Source organism: Anopheles stephensi, chromosome 2 (assembly GCF_013141755.1).
Source record: "Anopheles stephensi strain Indian chromosome 2, UCI_ANSTEP_V1.0, whole genome shotgun sequence".
NCBI classification, from domain to species: Eukaryota; Metazoa; Arthropoda; class Insecta; order Diptera; family Culicidae; genus Anopheles; species Anopheles stephensi.
Window position 1 is genome coordinate 33,402,789 of NC_050202.1, and position 27,614 is coordinate 33,430,402.

The window sequence follows — 27,614 nt, forward strand, 5'->3', positions numbered from 1 at the left end:
TACCGTTTCTCATTTCCGTTTTATTTTTAAATTAAATAATCTAGCAAAAAAATGTACATCGCACGCGTCGGTTTTAGCTAAACATAGTATACAAAAAACAATACACTGCTCCCAGAAGGACTAAACTTCGGTTTGAATGGAGGCTTCGATACGACCAACGCTACTACTAGTACCCAAGCACACACTGTAAACGCAATGGAAGTGCAACCCATGTTCGGAGGCTTAAGCTGCTGAAGTACGGTTCGGACTTGGTTGTTCTGTGGCGCCAGCTCGTTGAAGGGTTCGCATCAAGATCTTGAGATCATGAAAGGCATGGACCGTGATGGAGTGATCGTGTTTGCGTAAGTGTGACGGTGTTTGTGCTCTGATTAACTTCCTTAAAGATATTTGCATCCGACTACTGTTTATCCCGAGTTGGTGATGTGTTGTTTTTTTTTGGCCCTACACTCTAGCAAACTCCTGTGAGCATTCTGGAGCCTGCCGAATTAGGCTGGGGCGGGATATCAGTATCAGTTAATTTTGCGATAGCCCTCATCACCGTGTCCTCCATCATTCTTTGGATTCCTACAGCTTTTTTGCCTTCCCGAATGCTCTTCATCGTCATCAGCTTTACGTTACGCCTTCGAACAGTGCAAGCGGGCAACCCTCGCGCGTAAGAGGAAGAGAGATTATTGTTACGTACATAAACTAGCCTACAGGTCCTTCTTAACCTCGCCCGTCGCCTCGACGGCCGACCGCGTGTTCGCCTCGACGGCGTCCTTTGGTTTGCACTCCAACTGGTTGTTGTTCTCCTCGCCGGTCTTTGCGATACGCTTCGAGGCCGAGTTTGATTTGCGGATGTACGAGTGCACGTAGAACGAGCTGAACATGTAGATGAACAGGCCGGCGTTCAGTGTGAGCAGGGCGGCGATCGATTTCGGATAGCCACAGGTTGGCTGGAACTGCACTTGCACGGTGTGGAAGAACACGATAATGAACTGGACCTGCCCGGGTGAGATGTGCAACAAGAAGAATGCAGAAATTTCGTTAGAATTTTTGGCCGCTAATGACGTCAGTCAGTGCCACCTCGGTCAACGAGAGAACCTGTTTCGAGTGTTAGCCCGTTTAAGGTGAAAGTCTAACCGGAATACCATATTCGGATAATGACTTCTGAGGTTTCTTCATAATGGGGCATAAACATTCGAAACAAAATTCTTTTGACCTAGAATCGGACACTACTTACGATCTGCATCACAGTCAGATAACGCTTCCACCACAGATACTTTTGAACCTGTTGAATAGACGGAAGTTTGTTAAGTTTTGCCAATACGCTGCCGTTCCGATAGAAGTGTACAAATGGCTGCAAATAGTTACCTTAGGGCCCATAGCGGCCAACATGTAGTACGCGTACATGCAGACATGGATGAACGAGTTGATGACGCCCAACAGCGTACCGTGACCCCCTGCGAAAAGTGGACATTTGAAGCAGACGAAACATTTGTGTTAAGAACTTTAGACAAAATTTATGACTTTAAAGGCAAAAAGGGCGGACGACATTCGTTGCTTTGCTTCTTCATAACATCCCGGAAACGGTTAATGTTCTGAGCGATTTTTCTGTGACTTGTTTTTGCTTTAGCCACGACGTACCATTTCAGCCTGCACAGCCCATGGTTTGGCGTGATAATAAAATGTTTGTACGATCATTCACAACATTCCTTTCGAATTAGGCCTCGACAGCTCGGAACATAAATAACATATTCCAATGGAGTTGAGAGCTCAAGACAAAGAAGAAACTTCCAGTTCATTTATTAGATTATTCTCAACCTCAAGCTCGTCCATCCAAAACGTGTGACGTTCGTTTGTCTCATGCTACCTCATCAGTTGTTTGCTGGTGGTGTGAGGTTAAAAATTCGTAAACAAATGGTGGGGACTCTCAAACCACGGCCACAGCACCACGGACTGAAACTGTCCGGGCTTTGTTTTATTTCCACAAAAACCCCTCGATGGCGTTTGATTTCGCCCCTTGGCGGACTTTTCCTCTCGGCGATCATTCATCTGCTCGCCTAATCACCCATCGCACGAAACGTTCAGAGCGATGGGAAGGTCGATGGGAGGATTTTATTTTTGTGATTCGATCGGCGAACTAACGTAAGCAGCCACTAGATTTGCAATCGCGCGTTGCGTTGTGGCGCCCTGACTTAAGCAGCGTTTGTAGGCTTAGTTGGTCGTTTTTGGCGTTAAGCAACGGATCTGATCCTGTCAGCTGTAACGCTGCTATCGAGCGTGTTGCATTATTGACTAGAGGTGACCGAAACTGCCGGGTTGCTGCCTGGCTTTTGGGAAAGAAAGCTTGCTGAACACCGAGTTTTATGTAACTGAACCGCCGTTTCTCGCTCGTAACGCTTTGCAGTGACACGTGGTGATGAAAGATGCAGTCAATCTAGAGTTGATTAATTTACTGATAGTATTTGTCTATCAATCAAACTGCAGCCATGTGTATAATGGGACAAGCCGAATTCTTAAATGTTCACACTCGTTTACATGCATTTTCTTAGAAATACATTAATTTAATCAAAACTGATAACGTCTTGACAAGCTTAAAAGTGTACAATTTATCTCTTGTTGCATCCTCTTCAAAATACCTGTTCGAGTAAAAGCACCTGACTGAGCACCTGAGCATCGTTAGTTTGTTTTCCCAGAGCGATCCATGGATGCGCGCGTTACTAGCATTCAATTCGGTTGGTGATCTGTTTGACCACAATATCTCCATTAATTGTTTCCGCTCCCGTCTTTTGTCTTCTTTATCCTAAAATCTGTTTTTCTTTTCCTCACTAGCCATCTCTGTCTGCTCCCTATATCCTCCTTGTGTGTCATGTATGTTTAGTTATAAGATAAATTGACTTTGTAAAGCCCTTGAGGCAAACAATTTGAATAAAGAAGAATAAGAATAAGAATAAAAGTATCTGACGATTTTAAATTAAAAAAAAGATAGATTATTGAAATTAATAAACCAATTTGTTTCAAACACATTCTCAATCTGTTATTTTGCTAGCATTTTGTGAAGACGTGACTTCGTTCAAATTTAATTTCCTTTACTGCAATTGATTAGGACCACTTGAACATCCAATTTTCAAACTACTGCTTTCGTTGCTTCTAGGTAGAATCAAAACAAATGTTGGTAAAAGTATCCTGAACATCTTAACATTTTTATTTTTATCATTTTTGATTCTGTTTGAAAACTAACAAATCACTGAGAACGAACAAAAAAACAGTCAAAATAGTTAAATCAATTGAAACACAAAGAAATTTTTTTTTGTAAACAAGGTAGCACTGTGTTAAAGTTAAAGCCCAATTTTATAAAATATGATTCTTCGAATTATAAATTTAATGAATAGTGTCATTTTAAAATAAGCTTATTACAGGCCATACGTTCATGAAAATGTCAACAAGATACTCAGAATCGACATCTCAATTGGTCCGATGGAAGGATCGGTTTCCCAGCATCTTAAACTAAATTTTACAAAAAAGTGAAATCATATCTTTAAATATCAGCATCATAACCTCAATGCTACGATATTTAAAATGCCTTATTCTGCATGATTCCATCAGCATGTTCAATAGCTAAATTTGCAATCACAGTACAGATTTTCGTCAGATTTCCTCCACGATTTAGCTTTAGCTACACTTGTACTACAAGCAATTAAAAAAGTCTCAACCAGTAAAGATGACCATTAAAATGCACCTGATTAAATTAAAGTAACTCTTGAAATTGTTGTGTGACTGTGTTGTGACTCCGTGGGTGACGAAACTTAACACTAGTGGAAGCCAAAATAATGATCCAATCGGTTACGTCGTATTTCCCAGCAAGATGCCGATAAACTGAATTAAACTGTACTCACTGGTTGGCATTGGTGGCACGAAAGTGGTGAGCTAATCGGTGAGCTAATTGCCACATTGCCGCTACATACAATCACATTGCCTGTACCAGAAGCTAATTATTGAGTTTTGGAACCAAATCCATTATTCATTCCTCAACAGTGAGATGAATAGTTGAGGTCAGGTACATTGTTCATCTTTGTTTTTCGTTTGATTTTTGGGGGGCTGGTCATTCTGACGTAAAATAGTAGCAGGATGAATATCTTAAGCCATGAGAATTGACATTAAAATAACCTACTACCCGTCCGTCATGCGTGAAGCAGCTTCTTCCAAGGAGAAAAAGAAAAGGCCACGGGAACGCCGGTTTTTTAAAGATTCACTTAATTCACACAAGGAGTCAATGCATCCGAGCGAATCTCCAACCAGATGAGACAACAATTAGCACGATAACACCATGTTGGCCGTCAAATTTTTCCTCCGATTCCCACCAACCAACTGGTCACCAGAGGAAGGACGCGCCATCTAGCTTCGGTGTGTTTGTGTTTGGAATTTCTATGAAACATCCTAAACATTTGCCACAGTTTATAGCGTTTTTATGTTAGCAGTTTTCGCTACTGTTTGCTTTTCACACTTTGACGCGAAAAAAACTGCATTCAGCGAAGGGGGTTTGGCTAAGGTTGAGGATAAGGTTAACGCTGACCGCTTCCACCTCGTAACCTTGTACCAGGAAGATTGAGCACACCTCTAGGAGGAGAGCATCAACCGCCGGCATGGTATGTTTACTGGCACCGTTTGCACGTAGCATATGTTCTACGAAACGACACTTACCGGCAAAGTACTTGACGCCAATGAAGCCACAGACCGGCATCAGGGTGTGGTGGTAGACGTGCAGGAACGAAACCTGGTTCTGTTTCTTCCGCAGTACAAAGAACACCGTGTCGAGCAGCTCCACGACCTTGCACATGTAGTACATCCAAACGGCACGAGCCATCTGGAAGATGAGAAACCAGAACACACGAAGGTGGAAGTTTGAAGGTTAGAATGCAGTTTGTCTTTAGACGAGTTGTTGTGGTCTGGCAGTGGTGCAGGAGCAGGATACATACCCTCATTGCTACCGGGTTCCGGCTGTAGTCCACGGGTTGGCAGGAGTAATTGTAATGTTTCCTCCAACCGCCTTCAATTCCCTGGAGAAAGAAAGAAATGTATTAATAACGCTTCCTAGAAATATTTTACCTAAATATGGAGCAATCGAAAATCTCCCTTCAGAATTACTCAAACGAATGAACTTTATCTTCAAACCGTCATTGATCGGTCTTACTGGTCAGCTGAAAGCGTTAGTTGTCAGACAAACCAATCAATCATTACTTCAGGTCACCTAAGATAACTTCAGTTGCATTGAAGCATATAAAAATGTCAAACACTCAGCATTATTTGACCAATAAAACACTGCCTCCGTACGATCATTTGTCCCTTTCCACTGTTGGTTTAATTTTGACCGAATTTATGGCATCTGTTTTGTGCTACGGCTGAGTTGTTTTATCGACAATAGCTCACCCACCCAACCAAAAAGTAATAAAAAAGGAACCTCATGTAAGCCATACAATCTTCGAACGATTCCCGTGATTCATTCTGCATACCATACTCTGCGCGTGTATGCGTGTACCATCTTTCTTCCAGACCGCAAAAAACTCACATCAGATATTCATTTACATAAACTTGATCTCGGTTTTTCTTGCCTTCGATGCCTCTATAGTTGATCGGTCGTCTTCGTTGCCTCTGTTTTGGAAAATCATAACAAGGACGGCCGTTAGCACTCATCACCAAGAGACAAACAAATCTATATTTAACTTCCTGATCATAGCGTTTCGCCCCCTCCCTACTAGATCGATCGACAAATTTAAGCTACATTTTAATCCGTTCCGTTTTGCTGGGATAGCTTGTATACTCGGCACACTACAACGGCTCTACATCCAGCTCTACTATTGCTGATAGGGGTGTAGAGCTGGTTGGAATTGGAAGCCAACGAGCGCCACTCTTGTTTTTTTTTTCGGTTAGGAATTCGGTTAGACGAAGGAATCGATGACGCCACTGCGCGTTGTTGCGGTGAAACGTTTTCACAAGTGATTGGCCAATATTTCAACACCGATTACATAAAAACAAAATACTAAGTCCCGGTTGGACGGGATATGGTAAACCGATCGGCCAACTTTCGCTAAGCTCGTTCATTCGTTCAAGGGTTCATTTCTCACTGGAGTAGGGGATTTCGGTTGCTCTGCTGTTACTTTGAAGTTGTCCACAGCGTTCTGACTACAAACCAACGGGAAGAGTCACTCACTTCGTACACTAGCACAATGCTGAGCAGCACCTGCACCGCGTTGTACGCAATCAGCACATTCTCCAGCTTGAAGGGCTTTCGCTTCGCCATATAGCGAGGACCAGCGTACAGGCAGAAGTACAGGTACGTCACGAGGATCATGATCAGGGGGGTGATCGATCCGGACAGGAACCACTCCTTGGTGCGCTCATCTACAATGGGGAAAGGGGGAACAACGGGACACACAATTACGACTTGGAATCATCCATGCACAACATATCGCACACAAACACACACACGCACCTTGATTATCAACGAAAAATTTCACCACACGGTCCAGGATACCGTTGCTGGTCGGTTCACTTATGACGTCGGGATTCATTTTGGTGATGCTGGATTCTCTGCGCTGTTTTCTATGCACAATCACCACGTTGCACGTACACTGACGGAATCGTTATCTTAATCAGCTTGCTTTTAAAACTTCCTCACTAGATGCTCTTTTCGACGCTGAGACGACAGAGCAGAGAACGGGTTGACTATTTCTGAATCTTTTGTTTTTTCTTCTCTGGCAGAGAGAAAATCTGTAAAACGAGAACGAATTTAAATAAGTAAGTGCTATTTCTAATCACACTGATGCTATCTTTTGTTTTGTAAAAACTAGCTTAAAGCACGCAGCTGAGCCGTTTAAGAAGAATATCGTTCCACGGGATCGACCGCCTCGATCTCGCACTCTCACAATCGTATAATCGCGTATCTTGCTCGATCCAAAACAATCGGAATAGCCCGCGGAAGAACAAAACAAAACGTAAAATCTCGAAATGATTACCACTTGTGATCGCGTCAGGGCTTTATCGAAGCAGCAGCAGGCACTGTCGAAGTCCTGCCACACCTGTTCCGTGCGCGTGTCCGAATCGAACTGATCGTCTTTCGGCGACAACCCCCGGAGAAGCTCCAGCAAGCAGTCTAAAACCCTAATCGGCGTGTAGCGCAGGCGAACCGGAGCCAAAAACTCTGAAGCGAAAACTGGATGAGCCTGACTGCAGTGGAACCGACGAACCACCAAAAACTACCGAAAACCCCACCCCAACGTTACCTTCCTCGACTGTACTGCCTTGTGCGTCGGGCTGCGAAGAGTCTTCCTTCCCCTACTAGCCTGTCACGAGCAGGCCTGCCCACACACACCAGCACGCGTCGAACGAACGCGAAGGGGAATGATTTTCGCGCCGCCAAAGCGAGACGGCAGACAAAAGACCGCAACAGTGGCGTAAACGACGAACCGGCAAAATCCACACCGTCAGACCCGCACGGTGCCATTTGGCCTGCAGTTAATCAACGTGCAGACTTAGGGGTGGGTTCGTACGAAACTTGTCCCGCCGCTAGGCTGGAGGCTGCCGACGGAGTAGGGCAGTGGATCGGCGCTGCGTTGCCGCGTATGATAAAAGCGGACCGATCAGCCGAAACCGATCGACGCAGCGACTTCTCCCTACTGCTCCGGGGCGCCCATTGTCCATTATCTTCCGACAGGGTGACTAGGGACATGGTCGGACTTCCCATTCGTGGCTTGCTGTTGTCGTTCTGCAACGCCACCCTGAACGATACCGTGTCGAGGATAACACACACACTATATGGCCACGCTAAAAGAGGTCAATCTTCTTCTCCATCTGCTGTAGTTGGAGTAGTTGGAGCTGAGCAGTTTCTATCATCCGGGGACGCATACAATATACACAGCCGCACAAGAGCAAGTAGCGGCCATTACATAAGGAGTGACCCTCCCCTGTGCTGGCTGCTACGGTAATATGCGACACCAGTTTTTGAAGGTCGCGACCTGGTCCACGCGCAGGCCCACTTCTGCTTGGGTGAGGTCGTCTGCATCCGAGTGCTCGTGCGAGTGTCTGAGAGTTGAATCGCAGAACATCCCATTGCGATGTTCAACCCTTTTGCGCAGAACCGGAATGCGCTATCTGGTGCGTCGTCGGTTCGCCGTGGAGTTCAGCCCAGCCCAAACATGACTTAGAGTTTTGGCATAACAACTGATCAGCTGACCAGCAGGTTTCACTTTCCACGCGACAAAACAACCGATGTCATTGAGGACCCGTGCGAAGGATATTTTGTCGTGAGTCTTTTAATTCATGGCGTTTGAGAAATTTCTCCCATGCCCACGCCATACCGATGTTTTCTGGTTGGTGTGCTTGTACTAAGACGCCCCATAGTTGCGTAAGGCCAGACGTACTGTCCTCCGGTGACAGTACCTCCAGTTCCAGTTTCTATTAATATATCTTGAGTCTATCGGGCGAAAGGTTGTCTAGGTTGACTAGGGGAAACTTTAACCTCGAGCAAGCCAACTCGGATTAACAATTCCTTCAGCTGACAATCAGAACGCTGATTAGCCGCTACCACGCACGGTACGATCAACGGAGGTTGGCATGTTTTCTTACTCATTGATAAACAGGTTTCGTTTCGATTGATTTGTTTCTCGGTGTAGATGTTTTTTTCCTCCCATGATCTACTGTTTCTTCTAAGCTCCCTTCCATTTGCCGAGCCAGCAACCTGTGGAAGTGTAAATTAGATCTCAAATTCAATTCACCCGCTTGGTTATCTCAATGCTATCCACATGGTGTGCGTGTCGGCGGGCAGGTCGCGTCAACCAAACCAAACAGTCAGGAGGACATTTGTTTAACGCTCGACTCGAACAGCCTTCGGAAGGTTGCACGGCATTTATGAACTTGTGTTGCCTTCGAAGCATATTCATAATATTGTGTGAAAACGCTTCTTCAGGGTATCTATGAGTGTGTATGTCTTATGAATCTTATCTCTGCTTGTGGTATGCTGCCTTCAAATTAGACGCATAATCCATCTTTTTGATGTTTTATGCATACTTTGTGTTATCCATATCATTGTCTACAGGCCTTGTGTCTAATTTTAAAAATTATTTCTAGCGATTTAGGCAAAAAACAACATATCTTCGAATGACAGGACCAGGTATCAAAACGTATAATGATCGTTCCCCCTTACCAAGAACTGACTATCCGGCTACAGGGTATAAATAAGTCTAGTCAATCATTATACAGTGATGAACGATAGCATAAGATTGTTTTTTGAATTGTATAGCTGAGGTTATGATGCCAATTTTCAGCGAAACGATTCCTCTTTTTTGTCATTCTCATGAATATATTGAAAAAAATGTATCATACAATAAAATAAATCTATTTATCTTATCTGAAAGTTAAAAAAAAAATTAGTATACAGTGTTGGGCAACCTCTCTTTCTACTTTTCATATATTTCGTAACTGGTTAATCCCTAACTCCTTATTACTGTTCATTTTTGGCAAAATGATCATGGATATATTTTTATTCACTAAGGATGGCTTGGCCTTATTGCTTTCATGGACATTTTTTGATTTTTCTTTTGTTAAGCACTTGCAAGCTACAACCCTAAAATCAAGCATTAAAAATTAAGCACTAAAATACAACCCTAAAATTGTAATTAGGCTAAACGATTTTAACTTTTGATTTGATGTATTATTGATCACACACATTTCGATCAAACCACATCAAAACACATATAACATCAACATTTGTGTCAATCGCCTCAAGCGATATTTAAATATCCCGTACCGGTATACCGTGCACGAGCAGTATCGTTCAAGGTCTGCTTCTTCGGAAGGTTATGATAAATACCACTCCACGCCTAACATCTGCAAACAAACAAAGCTGCCAATATCGTTATGATACAGTTGGCCTCGTCCACAACGGCCGCTAGCCTGCAACTGCCAGCCACGGTTCAACAACCCGTACTGACCCGCACCGTCGGCGGTGACGAAAGTGCATTCGATGCATGTTTCAAACCGTTCGACGCTGCAAAGTTCAAATAGTCACCAGCCGATGAATTGCCCTCGATACATTCTGGTGTGTCTTGCCTACGACGCGCCAGTAGGTCGATTATAGAAACAAAACATACACCCAAACCACGTCCGTCGCTGGTTACATCTTCCGTTTCGCGTGGAAGGATGACTTGAAACCATGGACCCAAGTCTAACTTGTTTCGTACAAGGAGGGTGGAGTTGCATTTAAATCCTCAGCTAGTCTCAGCTAGTGATCTCTTGTTACTGCTGTGGTACAAGAAAAGGCTGCAAGATTTCTTATGGACGGTTATTGCGATACTGGTGTGTAGGAGAGAAAAATATTTTATTTTATTACAACATCTCCATCAATCGACACAGCCTTCGAAGGATGTGTTGTGAAATCGGCAGACAACTTCGCCCGCAGCAAGTACGCGAGTATTAGAGCTCCATCTAGCTCTCCCACTAAGTGCAGCACCGGACCGAGCGAACTGGGCAGCTCTTTTTGTTTTTCCATTACCCGACGATTAATGAACAAGCTGTCGACGATCACCTGCGCAAGCTCACCATCACGACAAAGAATCAAACGAAGCGTACGGTTCTCCTTGCAATAACAATTTCACGCTTCTTGCTTGCATGCATGCAAAGCACACCGTTTATGATCGGTTGATTAGTCTGCCTATCTTTTCGATCATACTCTCATGCAAGCGCCATTCCATCTGGTAGCGTTATTAGAACCCTTCCAAATAGCGGTTCAGCCTCATTCTGTCGGGGTAGGTCAGTTACGATTCTTGCGCTTTCGGAAGCAACAACAACATAGAATGTGAAACTAATTTTACGTCGTCACGAGTAGGCTGTCGATCGGTTGCTAAATGCAATCTAACCAATCATATCACATCATCTTCGCCTGCCAATAAACTCATTTAACAAATCTGCCAAAAGTATGCCACAAAAACCCATGCTGCAGCGGTGGCTGAAGGTCCTATTTGCATTTTCAAACCGATTTGGAAGCAAAGTTTAGCGAGTGTGAACCGGTTCACCAGATTCGCGGCTAGACGGGCCAACGCCATAAATCGATACTCAATATTTTACCCAACAAAAAAGAGGATCACCCGAAAAATTGGCACGTCCTTATTTTGGATGATGATCTAGGAGTAGAAGCATATCTGTGCGTAAACTTATAACGATATGCGATTGGAACGGATTGGCAAAAAGAGCTACGTTACGTGAACCGTTCGAATGATAGCGAAATGATTTTCTAATCGTATGCGCTTGATGTTCAGCGATAGCTGCACCCTTTTTTGCATATGTCAAACCAACTTTTAAAAGTTGGGGAATTTGGAAATGAAACTGGAAACAGAAAGTTTCATCACACATATCAAAGCAAACATAAAATAATGATGAAGAGTTTCAAACTTCACACCAGCTAATTTAAATTATTTTAAAATTAGCACCAATGAAAAAGAACGCGCGTTTGGCGATATCTTATTGTAGCTTCTGTGATGCAGTTAAAAGGAATACTGATGATCTTTAAGCGCACTATCTGGATGACTTAAATGCTGCTTTTGACGGCTATCTCCATGTCCAAATGATGTCCAGACTCACTGCTCAGCTCTCTCAAGATTTGTGTGTTCATCATAAGTCTACAAGGGTCATATTTTAGACCCTTTGCTTTCCACTGTCAGTGTTAATGACACTACCTATTAATAAGTCCTATAACTGTACAAATATCTGTCTGTGTCTACAAACCTTGTTCCTCTTGACAAATTTTGTAGCATTTCCAGAATCATTCCTATCCAAAATCCTATAGCATTTGCAACAGGATAATGAGAAACGTCCTCAGACATTTAAAATTGTTGATTAAAAGGTTTTTGGATCTCGATTTGGGAGTATGCCTGAACTTTAAGTTGTTCTGCTTCTTTTTCTGTGTTGGCACTACAACCTCGCTAGGTCTCATTCTGCCATTTCTGGCTTCCTGTTACCTTATTTTTCCGTAGTTGGATAGTCAGTCTGGTGCACGTTGAGGCGTTTTGGATGATATTTGATTCCCGGTGCTGTCGTATGTTGTGCCTCGGCCATCGGACGACCCTTTCAAAGTTACTGTCCCATGATTACATCTCAAGTATGGTCAGGCCACTATGACCTCAAACATTTAGTTGAGGACTTATTTTTATCATCGTGAGATTACTGCTCAGTATAACTGATGAGCCATTCTTTCTCTCACACATTCTTCTTTAGGTGCCTAACCATGCATTAAGACCCCTTTGTCCGTTTTAGATCTCTTCTAGTCCGTGGACGTCAAGAATCCTTTGGAAATATTGTTAAAATTATCGTCTATCGAAAATTTATGTAAATTAATTTGAATATTCCTTTTAATGAATATAGCATTGAATGTTTCACAAGTACCATATTAAAATCAACATAATGTATGTTTATTTGTTGTTCAATGAAAAATATTGTTTGATGTTGATATCTCTCAAGTTCATGCTAGTAATTCTGCTTCTCCTTTGTCACTATACCTTCGAAAGGTCTCGTCAGGGTGGAGAGGTGGTCTGGATGGGATTTGAGGCCCGGTCCTGCCGGGAGAAGTCTGGTGCCGCTGTCACCTCGGTACTAATACTAATATTAACTAACCTTAATTATTTATCTAGTCGACAGCTGTAATTAGTCTGCAAGTTTGCACTTTTTTCCCTAACATTTTTGCTTCTGTTTCTAAAGACAATGGAAAAGATTGCTATAACATTAACAGTCTTTAAACATTGTCTTTTGCCTTAAGCACTCTCCTGATACTGCCTCAAATGCATTTTGAAAAGCTATATTAATGCAAAGAATTTAATTCATCTGGAAAACACTTCACGGCGGAATGTGCAACAAGGGCTGTATCTATTTTCAAACGACCTTGTAAAGGCTGTGTACACCCGTCCAGTGACTCCGTCGTGTCTCACAGCTTCCATTGCCAGCCAACGAGCTGCATTGTGCCACAGTACGAAAATTTAATTTCCACCCATTTATTCATGCGGTGCGGTGCGGTTGTGGCGAGTTCCCACTCGTTTTTGCTCCCTACGACCCTTTTGGGTTAGCATTTCTTCTAATTCCCTCGACTTCACGCGTCTCTGGCACGGTTGTCTTTCATTCGTCCATCAGCTTGTGGACGGTGTTGTGGTTTAAAATGAGGAGGAAGACAACAAAAAGCTACAGCCAGATACGAGAAGGTAATTAATGAGCATTGCGTAAGGTGTCTGAGGTGAGACACTGCTCTGCGGCTCTGGTAAGCAGAGTCCGGCCGTCAGTGTGCGTGTTACGCGTCCACGATCACTGAAGCACGCGAGCGCAGCGGCTGGCGATCGAGTTTAAGGGTGGGTTTAGTAAGTGTTTGGGGTAATAGGCGCCCGGGGAGGAGGAGGAGGATGCCGAAGACGGTGGTGAAAAACTGTCCCACTGAACAATGCTTTCTAAAACTCAATCTCGGGTTTAAATCGTGACGGAAGCCTATTTGATCTACATTTTACCCACACGTGTCAGGGTCTGCGCTGTGAAGAGCAGTGAAAGATCCAGCTGGGTGGTCAGGCGTGGCGCGTTGCCGTAAGCGCAGATGAAAGTAAAATTAAACCTCCAAAAGTTCACAATGGTGCGAGACGAATGTTATTTAAAGGGTTGTTCTCTTTTGGCAATCGCGTTACTAGGCCATCGTTAAATAGATACAGTTGCTTGCAGGCGTCTGAATTTCATTGCGTTTGCTAATAACTATATTTCTTACACCCCACAGCCCTTAACCATTGCCTAATCTGGTCCAGTGACAAGTCATCTGTTTGTCCTTGAAGGGCTAACAAGGTTTTGGGAGACATATCAACATTTGCATGAAGTAACGAAGGCTCTGAGATAACCGTGGACGGTGTATCCCATGAGAGCTTGGCTTGCATCCTATTTAGGAAATTATTTAATGGAGACTTCGTTTGTGTAGGACAGATTAGACCCTCCTATCTTCTTGACAAGATGCAATCATTTAGTTGGATGTGTTTAGCTTGAGGTTAAAATACTTCAGAATTTCTAATTCATCACTCAAGTTTGTAAGACATCAAATGTGGTTAAAAACTTTAACATTGATCAATTATACAAACATCTGAGCTTCAAGATCTTCAACAACTGAAAAAAAAAGCTTGAAGATCACATTAATTGATGCGCTGAAAAACAATTAATCACCCTTCAAATAGCTTGAGATGACTGCAGCAGTGATGCTGGCGAGCGGCTGCGAAATAGGATGTAGCGCCCGTGGACCAATCCCTTTCAACGTAAGCCCTGCTGCTGATGGACAGGCACACAATCGCTTGTCGCAGAAGTGAGAATCGAATTATTTGCCAAGCATACTGTCAATCGCCGGCAATCCGGCCAGCCCGGGAAGATGGTACTCGCTCGTGGTGCTCGTGACTGCGTGTGCACCACCAGGCCAGCCCAGGCAATCGCAATTCAATATCGCCACACTTTATATGCGCATATACGCGATTGCCCCCAGCCAGTCGAACGGATGTCCTTCAGGGCGAGCTTACGGAAGGCGTTACGCGTTAGATAATAAATATTTCCATCAGCCGCGCAATCCCGGTGCCGCCATGTTTGTAATGTCACCCGCTCTGATGCTGCGCTAGTCGGCGCGAGATATATTGCACGACGGTTTGACGTCATTCCGCCGGCATCTGCAATGGTTTTGAGTTACCACCAGCCGGAAAGGTTCTGTCGAGCCCATCCAGGGCCGGCGGTTTTAATATCATGCAATTTCTCGGGGTGCGTTATTTGCATAACGTCTACTTACGGCGCGCCACATCGCCACAGTAAATCCAAGTGCGTTTGGTTGCGCTTGATCTTGATCGATCGATGCCCGTCTGATCAACAAACTCCAAAACCTGACCTTAACCGTACCGGTGCGGCTCGATATCGGTACGCGATGCAGTGCAACCTTCAATTGCTCGGAAACGCGGTAATCGTTCGGCTGTGCGACCTTCACGCGAAAGGAGAAAAGCAAACCTTGTTTCAAGGTCGCTCGCCAACTACATATTCAAGTTCCTGAGCACCACCGCAAGTCTTGGCACACACAGGCACGGCACCGTAAGTGACCGTGAGATGCGTGTACTTGATTTTCATGTACACACCGGTTCCATGCTCCACATCTTCGGTAGATGATTGGGGATTTCTTGGAGTCGCATTTCACTCTCGACTGAACATTCACGCTTACCGATGCAAACGGTCGGACGCACACACACACGCGCGCACACGAGCCCGCTATATTATGCGCGTGTGCCCATTTCGAAGCCATGGTCCGACTTCTCATCTCGCTAGCAGTGATGTAACGATCGGGCCTTTAGTCACAGTGACTCCAAAAACGAAGCATCACGCAAACACCCAGTTTCCCGTCTTGCGTACCGGTACCGCGGCCCAACACTCTGTTGCCGCACCGGATTACGGAATCGCGACGGAGGTCTCTCCAGTCGACCAATCCACGTCAGGCCGCGTCCAATGCTGCAAAACTTTCACACACCCTGAGGGTGTCCCATAAGCAGAAGATAAATTCCCCTACTCCGGATAGCTGTATGCGAAGGGAACAGACACAGGTGTCCAGTTTTGGGATAGAGGGGAATGCCCTCAACTGTCAAAAGAAAACGAAAATATGCCATTCGATCGAGCCCCTGCCGTTGGTGGCTTATGCAGCCATGCTGGTACTCTCAGTGCCAGTACCTTGGCTTTGGCACGCGACCGGTTACAATTATTTGATGATAGTTATTTGGAGGTTTTTTTTCCTTTCTCCGTATATGACCATGTGAATTGCTTTCATGGTCAAAATCAATTAAACGGTAGTTGACTTATGAACGAAGATAAACAAAGAGACCCTTTTTTTTGAGTGGTGATTGTTGAAACCATCCCGAAGATGCTCTCAAACAGGTTTAGCTGGCCGAGCTTATGGACCGGTTTCCCAACTCTCATTCTAATCGTTCCGGGTGTTACAGGGAACAAGTAAACATCGAACCTTCCTACGCATCCTATCCGTTGGCGGGAACGAATCGATCGAAGATCCAACATTACAAAGATCACTTCATTCAGGTGTACGATCGATGCGGATGTTTGGTGCGAGCAAATAAAAGCGATCTTCGAACAGCATTCGAACCATGGATCTTCTGGTTTAAACATGCGTCATTGCAATAAATTATCCACGCACAAGCGACCTTTCAGACGAATAAGCGGCAAAATAATTGTCAAATTTCTTGTGTCGTCAGAGATGCTTTCCACGCTTTCGAAATGTTTTTGTCTGCGTTTTGTGCAAGTCATAGTCTTCAGAAACAGAATTATTCTTCGTTCTGGTTTCTGAGGAAATTATAGATTTCTACCTATGGCATTGCGGACATTTCTTGCTGATTGTTTTTCTTCAACGGGAACTTTTGTTTACAAATACGTTTAATCCAAAACACAGTAGTTATTAAGTTTTTTTTAAATTTAATGTTTTACTGATATAATTAATATAATTAATTTAAATTACCAATGTAATAGTAAAAATACAATTTTACTGACCAAAACGAACCATCCAAATAACACATTTAGTATAACCGATTCAAAGTTCGATATGTCATTTTGTGATTCTCGATACCAAATTGCGGGTTTACGGTGCAAAAGTCACAGTTGGTGCAAACGTTCGATTGTTTGATGATCGATTGGCAATGTATTTTAACATTTATCTACCTTTAACAATTTATCAGAAATTATCAATACTCCTCTGTTTTATTTAGAAGATGTCCAATGGCAGAGGCAACTGCGACGCCGATCTTCAAACGCCTGCGTCGGGATTTAAATCCCATCCGGACCGTCACTCCTCGTCGAGTGATTCCAGAATTGACAGGCATGACCAAAGAAATCGTTTGACCAAGAAGAAGCATAAGTCTTTTTAATTGAAATACATTCAAATCGTGTTGGCATGGTCTACCGCAACGATAAGTAGCTTATTTCGAAATGCATCAAACTCAAAGTTCTAGAAGAATCCCAGCTTAAATTAGCTGTATCCACAATATCCAAATTTCGAAAACTAAAGCCCACTTTATCATACTTTCAAATGAGCTTATTCCATATGCTGGCAGTTAATTTTGTTCCATTTATCATTAGTTCCGCTCGAAAAACTGTTTCATTCCATCATTAGCACACACACAAACACACTCATCGCCACCAAATGCACCCTCCCCATCGGAGTATTTCTTGGTTTCGCATAGAACTATCAAAAATCACTACCGTCTGGCCGCGCACGCCTAAATTGACGCAGTTTCGGTGCAACGGCCGGCCGTTGGGTGTAACATGTATTAACTTCTAATTAGCCTCATGGGTGACGCACAATTTGTATGATTACATTTCATCATCATCATCATCGTCATCATCATCACCATCCAGAATCGCATCATCGCAAAGCAAACGTCCGGAAGCTCGAAATTTTGCCCGTAATACTCTTACCGCCGCGAAGAACAATGCCGCGAACAGCCCATATGTTGGCAAACAAATCAATTCCCTTAATTGAAATTGGCACGTTGAGCAAACAGACCGGACCGTCTGGTCCGGGATTAAACCGGATTTTGATTTTGGTGAAGGCAACAACAAAAAAACACATATTAGTTTAATCAATCACCATGAGTTGGCTCATCACGGACAAGAATTCAGGTGATGAAAGAGACAAAAATTAGGGCGGATGAGAAATTAGAATAATAAACAAATAAAAAGATGGAATAAATTAATTAGTTAAAAAATGATAAACGAAATCATGTTATTGATTTTTGGGAAACGTTTGTTTGTTCCGTTTCCTTATTTCTGTATTTCAATCAAACATTTAATTTCATGCTGAATAACATACAGATGATTATGTTTGTGTTGTATCTTTTCATCTGACTATGACTTTACTTCTCAATTCCTCTATTTTCAGTTTAGAATGTTAAAACAACCTATTTTGGACCTATCCTTCTTTTTCTCGCCCATTTCGAAATAATAGTAATAATAAGTCCTGAAGGAAGCATAAGTTTTCTGAACAAACCTTTAAAAAGGCATCTTTTCATCAGATATCGTTAATAATATTTTTCAATCACATGGCAAAAACATACACTTCTTGAAAAATGCCTAGCAATGCGGTAGGACGTGTGATACGCGAGGAGTGCAGCATAAGTGGATAATTTTAGAAAATGAGTGAACCAGAAGCTATTAGCATCCTCAAATCGTGAAGAATTGCAAGTCAAGTGGTCAAGTGACCATAAGACATGTGCAGCTTATTCTTTCAAGCAATCATCACACGAGTTGGAGTTTCGATCAGTCAAACCTCAAAGAGTGGCATAACTCGAATCGGTTCAATATTGCTCAAACTTCTTCTTCTTCTTCTTCTTCTTCTGTCTTGGCCTGCTCCTATGGAGCACGTCTAAGAGACAAGGTCTGGTATCCAATCCGTTTCCAGGAGACTCGGTAGCTCCATAGCTGCACTCCTCTACCCCCGGCTGCATCCGATCTCTATCAGGTCTGACTCGCTGTGCTCCTCTACGTCTCGTGCCGAACGGGTCGCTAGCGAGCACCTTCCTGGTAGGGCATGAGTATGGCATCCTCATCACGTGCCCTAACCAGTGTATCCTTCCGGCTTTGGCAACCGTCAGGATGACTGCATCGCCAAAGAGCTCAGCTAGCTCGTGATTCATTCTCCTTCTCCACACGCCCTGCTCGCAAACGCCGCCAAAGATAGTCCGTAGCACTCGCCGCTCGAAAATGACGAGTGCATTGGAGTCCTCCGCCAGCATGGTCCACGACTCGTGCCCGTAAAGGTCTACCGGCCCTATCAGTGTGCGATATATGGCATATTTTGTACGTTGTAGGAGTCTTCTGGATCTCAGGAGCTTGTGGAGTCCTTAGTAGACAGGATTCCCTGCACAATGCGCCTCCGGATTTCACTGCTTACGATGTTGTCCGAAGTTACGATCGTGCCAAGGAAGCAGAACTCCTCGACTACTAACCTCGATGACTAGAAACATGTGGAACATTTTGGAAGAAAATATGTTCAACCTGGATGGCAATATTTTGTTGCAAGATCTTCGTGAAGAACCCGATTCTGATATGCGTTGGAATATTGATGCTGCTAGTAAGGTTGCAAGTTTTTTTTCCCCCAAGTTGCAAAAACGGGGGAGCTATTTATCTTTCGCTCAGTGTATTGGTCTAGAATATTGCAGAAAAGTAATCAGTTTTCTGAATTTCTGGACAAAAAAAACAACTTTTTTAAATTAACGACTTCTAAATTTCTAAAGATTAAGTCCTGGTCAAAATTGGGAACGTGTAAGTAAGTAAGAGTTTTTGTCCACTGGAACATAGCCTTACAGCAACTTCAAAACTGGCGTCAATTTGTCTCGCAGTACAGTATCTCTCCGCCTCGACTGCAATATACCATTTATTGTCTAATAATAAAAAACGCACAACATAAAGTCATTAGTAATGGAACCATTAAATTGCCGACAAATCTTTCAACTACCACTGCCTGCTCCCATGCTTACAACAGGCCACAACAAACCCATGCTCGTTTAGCTCACTCGTTTGCACAAGAAATCACCCGCAGTTGAGCATTGAGAGCCGCAATTAAGTCGACGTGTGCCGATGTGTGAAGTCGCGTGGGAAGCAACTGCCCTGACGCCCGAGCCCCTGTACCGAGCTCCCATCAAACACCAAACAACGCGCAAACAATCGATTCGAGCGGGTTACAATTGAGGGAGAAAAATTGGACAAAAACAGGGGAAAACGACGACAGAAGAAAAAACCTCCCAACCAATCGGTTAAACAAACCGACCGACGGCTCCAAGCACAAAAACCCCGTGTAAACAAACATTACAAGTGGGATGCAATGCATGCGGGACCAAACGGTTGCCGGATTGTTTAAAGGTACCGATCATAACATTCCATCTTCTTTCATTCCTCTCGCCGTATGGGTTTATGAGTGATTTTTTTCGTATGATCACTTATCATTATTGATTGGCGCCACTTACTCGGTTCAAGTGCGGCACGGACGTTGGAAAAGATAAACAAAGCGGTGGGAAAATTTTGACCCGCAGCACACCTCCAAGACCTGCGGAACAGCTCACCAACACAAGAGTGAGCTGCAAAAATGGAAATGCTTATTCCGTACGCCTAACGACTATCGGCTGGCTGAATACATTTGCGCTCAATGCAAGATGTCTAACCCGTCCAACGAATCGCACCCCAGACGGCTTGGGACACATTTACATTGATTTCCGGCAAAGTTGCATGCCGTCGTGAATTCTGCGAGGTTTTATGTTACTTTAAATTCATTCATTCTTCCGCCGGTGCAGCCGCATTACGGGCTGATTTGACCAGCTCGATCCGTGCCGGCTCAGAGCTTTCGGCCTGAGCATCGCAAAACCCTACTGTCACTGACGCCACCAGGGTCAACCGGTTTGCCGGGCAGTACGATGCACCGTACGATACGAACCCGTCCGCAGCGATCGGTTTTCTGACCGACCGGCTAGACTGCCCAAATTGCGTCCACCACGCGAGAGTCTCTTCCGGATTGAAGGTCGCACAAGTCGGCCAACGGTTCTGAACGGACGGGGAACATCACCGAAAGTAGTGTCGATCACGACGCAAGTGTTTGGCTCGGAGCTAGAATGTTGCCCCGGAAATGATGGCGGCCGTTATGGCCCGTAAACTGGGTGTTAAAGAAAATTGCTTCTACCATTTACTTTGCAGACATTGTCTTTACGCCGCTCATATTTTTATTGCAAACTTTATCATCGTGCTGGCCGAGGATCGTGTTACAGGGATTACTGGCTGTGGGCACTGATTTTTGTTTCTTCACCTCTTTCCGGTCTTAATATACAAAGCTTAACGCTATTAACATGAGTTCCTACCAGGAATGAACTCCCTTAGTGCATTTTACACATTACATTACTGATATTCTGGGTATTTTTTTGCTTACTCACGGTAAGGTTAAGGATTATTGTTTTTCATAGCGTCTTTTATTCTTCTGTAATAAAAAGAAAAAAAAAGCAACCCATCATGTCACCTTTAGAGGTGCTAAATTGCATGACAAACGAAACTCTGGAAGGAGCGTCTATTAGCATCTCACTAAAATCATACAACAACAGAGAAAGCTTAGTGCAAAGAATGTAAGATCGATTTTGCTTTGTCAGCTTCCCATGCATTTGGAGAATTGCCGTAAATGTCATCGAACCTGGAAAATCCAAGAGAGAGAGCAAAGGTCTAAGAAGCTACCGGAGATTGTTTACTATGAAGAGGGCAGATCTCTTAAGAGCTTGTATAAAAAACCTAGAATTATTTTTTTGTAACTATTTAAACAACCAACAAGATTTTTTTTTTCTCATCTAGGGTCGGGATACCGAAGCTTACTTCCATGACAAGCTTTTTCTTTCAAAAATATAGAATTATGTTTGTTCAACCACATAATTATCGTAATTGAATATCTTTCTTTTTCTCTCTTTCTCTCTCTCTCTCTCTCTATCTCTCTCTCTTCTACGCCTAACGACCTCCTTGGTCATGCCTGCCATTTCTGGCTTATTTGACTTAATGACATCGCGTAGTTCGATTGTCAGTTCTCTCTACGAGGGAATGGTTAGGATGGGACTTGAACCCCGGACCTGTCGTGTGAAGATCGGTGCAGGTGCCACAACCACCGCCCCTATAGATTCTTTCTGTAGTAATATAACCAACAAAATTTGATAAAGTTCAACATTCCTGCAACTTCATCACGATCGTCGATGGTTGCAACAGGTTATTAACCGCCCTCCTTTCAATCTCCTATGGGTCAATCTAATTAACCTCATCATTTTTACTTACCCAACGTGCAATATAACCTTCACTTTTCCATCGACGCCCTGTTTTTGTTTCAACGCCCATCAATTAACCCTGATCTTCAACCGATTCATTAGCACAAATATTGATCCCAGACCACGCCATCAATCGATTGAGCAAAAATCCCACTATCTCGTCGTATCAATCGATCGAAAGCAAATCTGATCACTCAATACTCTCAGTTGCAAGTAACCTGCTTCATCGTCTTTCAACGCGACTAACATCCCGATAGTTCACACCGAACGCTAGTGATCACTTCCTGCCCTAGACATGTCGTCGAAACTTTGCCTATAAAAACGCTTGCCCAAAGATCACCACCATGCTCGTGCACCGGCAAATCATTTCTCTCTCGCCAGCTGTACCAGCTCCAAACATGGGCAACAGGTCGTCAACTGGCAACATTACATAAGCACTCGAGGGTCGAGGAGAAAAAAAATGTTGTGGCGTTAGTCGCTGGTTAGCTGTTTTGCTTGATAGGTTTCCTTGTTAAAACTTGGACGCTGCGTGCATCGTCACTGGCTGTGGTGTATGACTCGTTGACGGGTTTAGGAACGGTTTCAAAATACTTTAGTCGTCTTAGCTTTTTTTTTGTGTTGTTTTCGGAAACTGACCGTCCCTTCGCTTATCAACATCCCCGCCATTTGTAGGTCATGCCTTCAAACATACTGCAACATGTTAATTTCCTCTGTGTTTTCTTAATTGTTGTAAGAGAGCTTTCCATTTTCCCCACAAGGGCACTGCAGGATAAGATTCCATCCCAATGGAATTGCTTATCTGAGTAGCTTTCAATTAGAAAGTTCATCCAGAGGTCGATCGTGAGTGCATTTTCGGTCGTCATGTTCGTCAACAGTCACCAGTCACAAGTTCGGCTTATTTCAAATGCGATCTTGCGCAACTTTAAAGCGGCGATTGTACTATCTGTTCGAAACCGGATACTGCAACTTCGGCAGTGTGTTTGAATATTATCTAGCAAAAGCCTAAATTAATTCGCCTCTCGGCGTAATATCTCTCAGCTAAGAATAGAAACAGTTTCATTCGCGTCGTTGAAACGGTAAATCTACGCCATATCAATGCTCTCTGTAAACGACATTGACTGAATTTCCCTCCAGTCGAATGTATGTTAATGGAAGGTTTTTGTATGAATTTGAAACTCCACTTAAAATGTGTGTGTTGTTCAAAGTTCTTTTCGTTTTCTTCGCCATTGAACTCATTCCGGCACAAACATCAAATATTCCGCACATTTGAATATAACGGTACGAAGAATTTAATTATTAGCTACACACTCCTATAGCATGGGCTTTAGTTTGGCTAGATAAAACTAAGGCAATTTCACTCCTGACCAAACGGGCCTAGACAGCGTTCAACTTTAAACCGGTTTTAGCCAATATCCCTTGTTAATAAGATACACATGCGAGACCGATTCGTCCATAAATTAGGTTTTAGTAGAAAATTCTTTCGTAGTCCGATTCAGGGTCCTCAGGACTATCGAACGGAAGGTTCATCAATTGATGGGCTTTCTAATGCGTTAGCCTTCCTTTCTCGATTTGACTTTCCATCAGCATCCTCCAATCGCAGCTGCTAATTCTTGATGTAAATTTGGGACGCTGGCTGTTTTGCATATAGATTTACACATTCCCAGACTCAAAGAAGCTATCTGCCAGTGGGGGTTTACAGTCAGTCTCACGTCTGAAATTGAGACCCTTCATTTTATTGCTGTGAAGTTGGGTGTTGGCTGTTCATAGCTATAAATTGTTCGCTGATTTTGTTCCTGTGAACGTGATTTAAATTTGAAAATTTACTTTAAGATAACTGGTTTTGTTATTACTGGTCAGCGTTCGTTAAGGGCAGTCAGGCTGTAGAGGAGCAAGTCTTCCCTTCTATCCATATGGTAGAGCCAAAGGCGAGGAATAAACCAAAACTATACTAGATACTAAAACCTTGCCCATACGGACGTAACTACACGAGCACGATTTAACGATCATTTGATAACGAAAATCAATAACTGCTGTGCGAAACCATTGCCCTCGGCACCGTAAACAACAAACCTGAAACGTGCCTACCCAATACGCACAAATTTACCTTCTACCGTGCTAAATTTCGCTTGGAATTCCCTTCAATTTGGAAGAATCTTATCCGGTGATCGACCGATCGAAACGCCAGTGACATTGCAAATTTTGCCGGTCCGGTTTTACGCAAATCATACCAGATTCGCTATGGGGGTCATCCACGTCTCGGAACGATCGAACTGTGCGATAAAGCGGTGGAGCAAGTTTTTGGTTTTTCACGTTACGTTTGCTTGCTGAGGTGAATGGTTTTCCGCGATTGACGTAGAAACTTCAAGAAAAGGAAAATGGGATAGTTTCTCTACAACTACGCCCAGACTACGCCCGATGGTATTTGAAGGTTGGTGGAGACCTGGAACAACAATGGGAACACTATTGGACCACGCTTCCCTCAAGGTTATCGCGTCAATATTGGGCTTTCCGACCGGATTCAAAGCACATGCGATCGATCGCGCCTGCCACCATACGTACACTGTCCTAGCCCAGCTTAATCATAGGAATTATGTGTCTAACTGCCCCGAGACAGTGTGTCATCAACTGCACACCGTTCGCATCCCTTGCGAACCCTTCAAGGGCTCGATGACGCCATTCAGCGACTTGCGACGCAAAGCGGCGAACCATACCAACACCACCCCAAGGCTCGACTAACCGTACCGAGGCGGTTCTAAAGGGCAACATCGCTTAAATGTAAACAGCGAAAAACCACCCACCACTTGGGACGGAACCGGGTGGGAAAAATTGTGAACAAGCATCTTCATCCAGTCCACGAGAGCCTGTGATTACCTGATGACAGTTCCGTTCAGTGGTAATTATCGGTTTGTGATTATGGGACAGTGTGCGGTGACCACGGGCCAAGAATGCATGCATGTGCCGGTTGAATAACTTCTTTACCTCGTGCACTGCGTACATGCTGTGTGATGTAAAAACAAAAAATAAACGGTGTGACGTATCGGAGAGCGGAGTAACGGAACTGTCGCGAATCGCGAAGCTTCATCGGAATCGGGAAGCTTTTTAAGGGCGTTTGTAAAATGGGGGTTTTCTAAGAGATGAAATTCCCATTTTATGTCAACAATCGCTGATGTAAGGTAATTGTAGATTCGAGCTTAGTTGTAGAATAATACCTCTCGCCCTATTGAACTAGGGCAATCATCTGCTTCTAGGCTTAACGACCTACGTAGTCATGCCGAGTAAATAATAAATGACAAGACTTAAGAGATGCCACGTAGTTGGATAATCAATCCCCACTATGGCGGAACGGTCTGGATGAAATTTGAACCCCGGTCTTGTCGTGTGAAGACCGGACCCTCCTAAGGTAATCCTGAGCCAGGGCAATATCACCATTAAATAGAGATATATTGTCTACTTCAAAACTACAGTAAGCCCAGCTACAATCAAACCGTGTTTTAAAGAAAACTTTTACAAAAAAAATAAAAACTAAGCTCCAATGAAACACCAAGTATTAAATTGAACTAAGAGATTCTTTTTGATGTTTAGGCTCGAAGGCTCCAAGAGTATTAAATTTTAAAAGTTCAAGGAATTCTAAGTTATATCAAACCCACTTTCACACACATGATTATACAATACAAAAAGATTTTTCAAACAACTGATTTCCAGACTCTAGAATGTTGTGGATGAATTTTTCATTCAGATAAATGATCGATTTACATTACTGGACGTACTCCACTTCGACTCGAGTGCCAATTTGCATCGAACCGGGATACTAGAATTAATTGAGATGCGTTTACGAACACACTTCAACAATGAGCACCATTTGAATTATCGTTTTCGGGTTTCAATGGAAATGAATATTACAATATAGAAGACTCCAGAAACATGGATCAAAGTATCGATGCATTACAGCTCTAGCTCACAATGGTATATTAACATCTAATACTTGCATATCCAGCACGTAGAAATCGTTCCTGCCGATAGCCACTTGATGCACTTGAAAACACACACACACACTCACACTTTCCAGTGTGACTTATGATAGCTTTTACATCGAAAGTGGGGTTTCTTGATGGTAGAAAGTGTACTTGCTCTAGCACTGGGACTCAACAGCCACACTAGTGTCGAAACACTCTGCAGTCAGCCAGTCGGTTCCGAACGGATTGTCTGTTCTCCTGGACAGTCGGGTGCAAACTAACTTGACGCGATCGCACACAACCCGCGATCGAAACCCACGACCGTGTGCACGAGACATCACCCTTCAAGCGGGTAAACGCGCCTGTACGCGCGGTTACAACTTGCGAGTACACAAACCGCAACAGTGGTCGACAACACCTTCCGTTCACCGGGAAGGTTGTACGGCCGGGTTGAAGGAATTTTGAAAGCAGAGTTCTCTAGTTTTTTTTTTTCGTTTATCTGCCCTTGTGAATTAAATCCTCAGCATCCTTGCCCTTGCACTGCTTGCAAACCCTCCACAACCAACGGTGGGGGGAACCCAAGGATTCGTCAAAAATAAAATGTGATGGGTTGTAACATTCGATTTACAGCTTCCTGATTGCTGTCTCCTTGAAGTTAAAGACTAAAATAAGTCAAAACAATGAGCAAGTCCCAAGCGCAGATTGAATCAATTCGACCTGAAACGAATTAAACAAGTAAAAAGATCTTTCTCGACCATCTCGGGGGAAAGTAATGTCAATGTTCACCTGCAGCATCAGCGTCATAAAGGCATACAGGCTGACCTCGACTATTCAGAGCACCACGGAAGGCTTGATGCTTTATTTAAATATTTATTCATTCAATGTCGCCATCGGGAACCTTCGATACTGGCTGGGCATAGTACACTTGTTCACTTGTGCCGAAGAACTGTTGCTTTAATTACACGCCAAATCAAATTTTGCACACTTTTTATCAACATCATCATCTTTGTTTGCTTACAAATCATTGCCATCGTCATCCCGTTTCTACCATTTCCTACAATGAGTTCTGTTATCCAGAGAAGAAAAAAACCCGCACACTGGCAGTGACCAATTTGGATTCATGAGGTAGCATTTCGTAGGGCATAAATGGAACGGGATAAACACACAGTAAACAGGCACACCATCAAATCCCAATTTGGTTCTACCTGCGCCAATTTTTCTCTTCACTGAATTACAACCCGGGTCGAGGACACTTGACGCTTGTTCCCATGTGCGTTGGGCAGCATAACGCCCTGCCAAAAGCCCTCTCCGGCCACTGTGACGTCAGACCAACAATCGGGTCAAATCTATGATTGACATTCGATGGCAGCTGAAGAACACTTACCAGTGGATGTGCTCTTCAAAAATTTTTATTATTATAATCTCTCTTCGTACGCCTTCACGGACCTTCATCGTTCTACAATGTGTTTCCTGCGGCTCTAAAGAATGGAAGTCCTCACTGGTTCCATGTTGACTGTTTTAAAGCTTCTCAAAACGCTCCAACAACGACTGTGGTATATTTTCTTGCAGTTTGATGAGACTGCGCCTAAAGGTATACTATCGAATGTTCGTGGAATAACTGCTCGACGCGATCATAGCACGGTGGTATAATTTTATGATAAGCGATTGTTATGGCGGGTAGGACCTAAAAAGTCGTAAAGTTAAGTAGAACCTTCCTTTCAAAGACTAGCTACACGGGAATGTCTGGCCGTATTGCTTAAAACTTTATTACAAAACAGTGTACAATTTGCATTAATTTGAACGTGTGTCCAAA

The 27,614-nt window shown here is 43.5% G+C and overlaps 2 protein-coding genes across 10 annotated transcripts in view; one reads left to right on the forward strand and one right to left on the reverse strand.

The window, feature by feature from the left end:
- On the reverse strand, window positions 1-26,086 carry LOC118507914 (elongation of very long chain fatty acids protein-like). Of its 4 annotated transcripts, none has more exons than XM_036047214.1 (8): window positions 25,835-26,086; window positions 6,473-6,750; window positions 6,191-6,381; window positions 4,959-5,039; window positions 4,684-4,846; window positions 1,354-1,442; window positions 1,223-1,270; window positions 1-983 (listed from the first exon to the last, which is right to left on the reverse strand). In XM_036047214.1, the coding sequence occupies exons 2-8, from the start codon at window positions 6,549-6,551 to the stop codon at window positions 693-695; spliced, it is 942 nt and encodes a 313-aa protein (XP_035903107.1). In that variant the 5' UTR covers window positions 6,552-6,750; window positions 25,835-26,086; the 3' UTR covers window positions 1-692. The 4 variants fall into 4 exon arrangements, with proteins under 4 accessions (XP_035903107.1, XP_035903108.1, XP_035903109.1 ...); XM_036047215.1 differs by having other exon boundaries at window positions 25,831-26,086; XM_036047216.1 differs by having other exon boundaries at window positions 25,977-26,076.
- LOC118507913 (D-beta-hydroxybutyrate dehydrogenase, mitochondrial-like) overlaps window positions 1-27,614 on the forward strand; it is a 47,174-nt gene that overhangs the window by 4,385 nt on the left and 15,175 nt on the right. The gene's annotated exons all lie outside the window — the stretch shown is intronic.

Excerpts from the sequence above, each read along its gene's own strand:
- LOC118507914 (XM_036047214.1), bottom strand. The coding sequence starts at position 6,551 with ATGAATCCCGACGTCATAAGTGAACCGACCAGCAACGGTATCCTGGAC. Across the intron at positions 5,040-6,190 it reads GCATTGTGCTAGTGTACGAA|GGAATTGAAGGCGGTTGGAG; the intron begins GTGAGTGACTCT and ends TTCTTTCTCCAG. Across the intron at positions 984-1,222 it reads ATCTGACTGTGATGCAGATC|GTCCAGTTCATTATCGTGTT; the intron begins GTAAGTAGTGTC and ends TCACCCGGGCAG.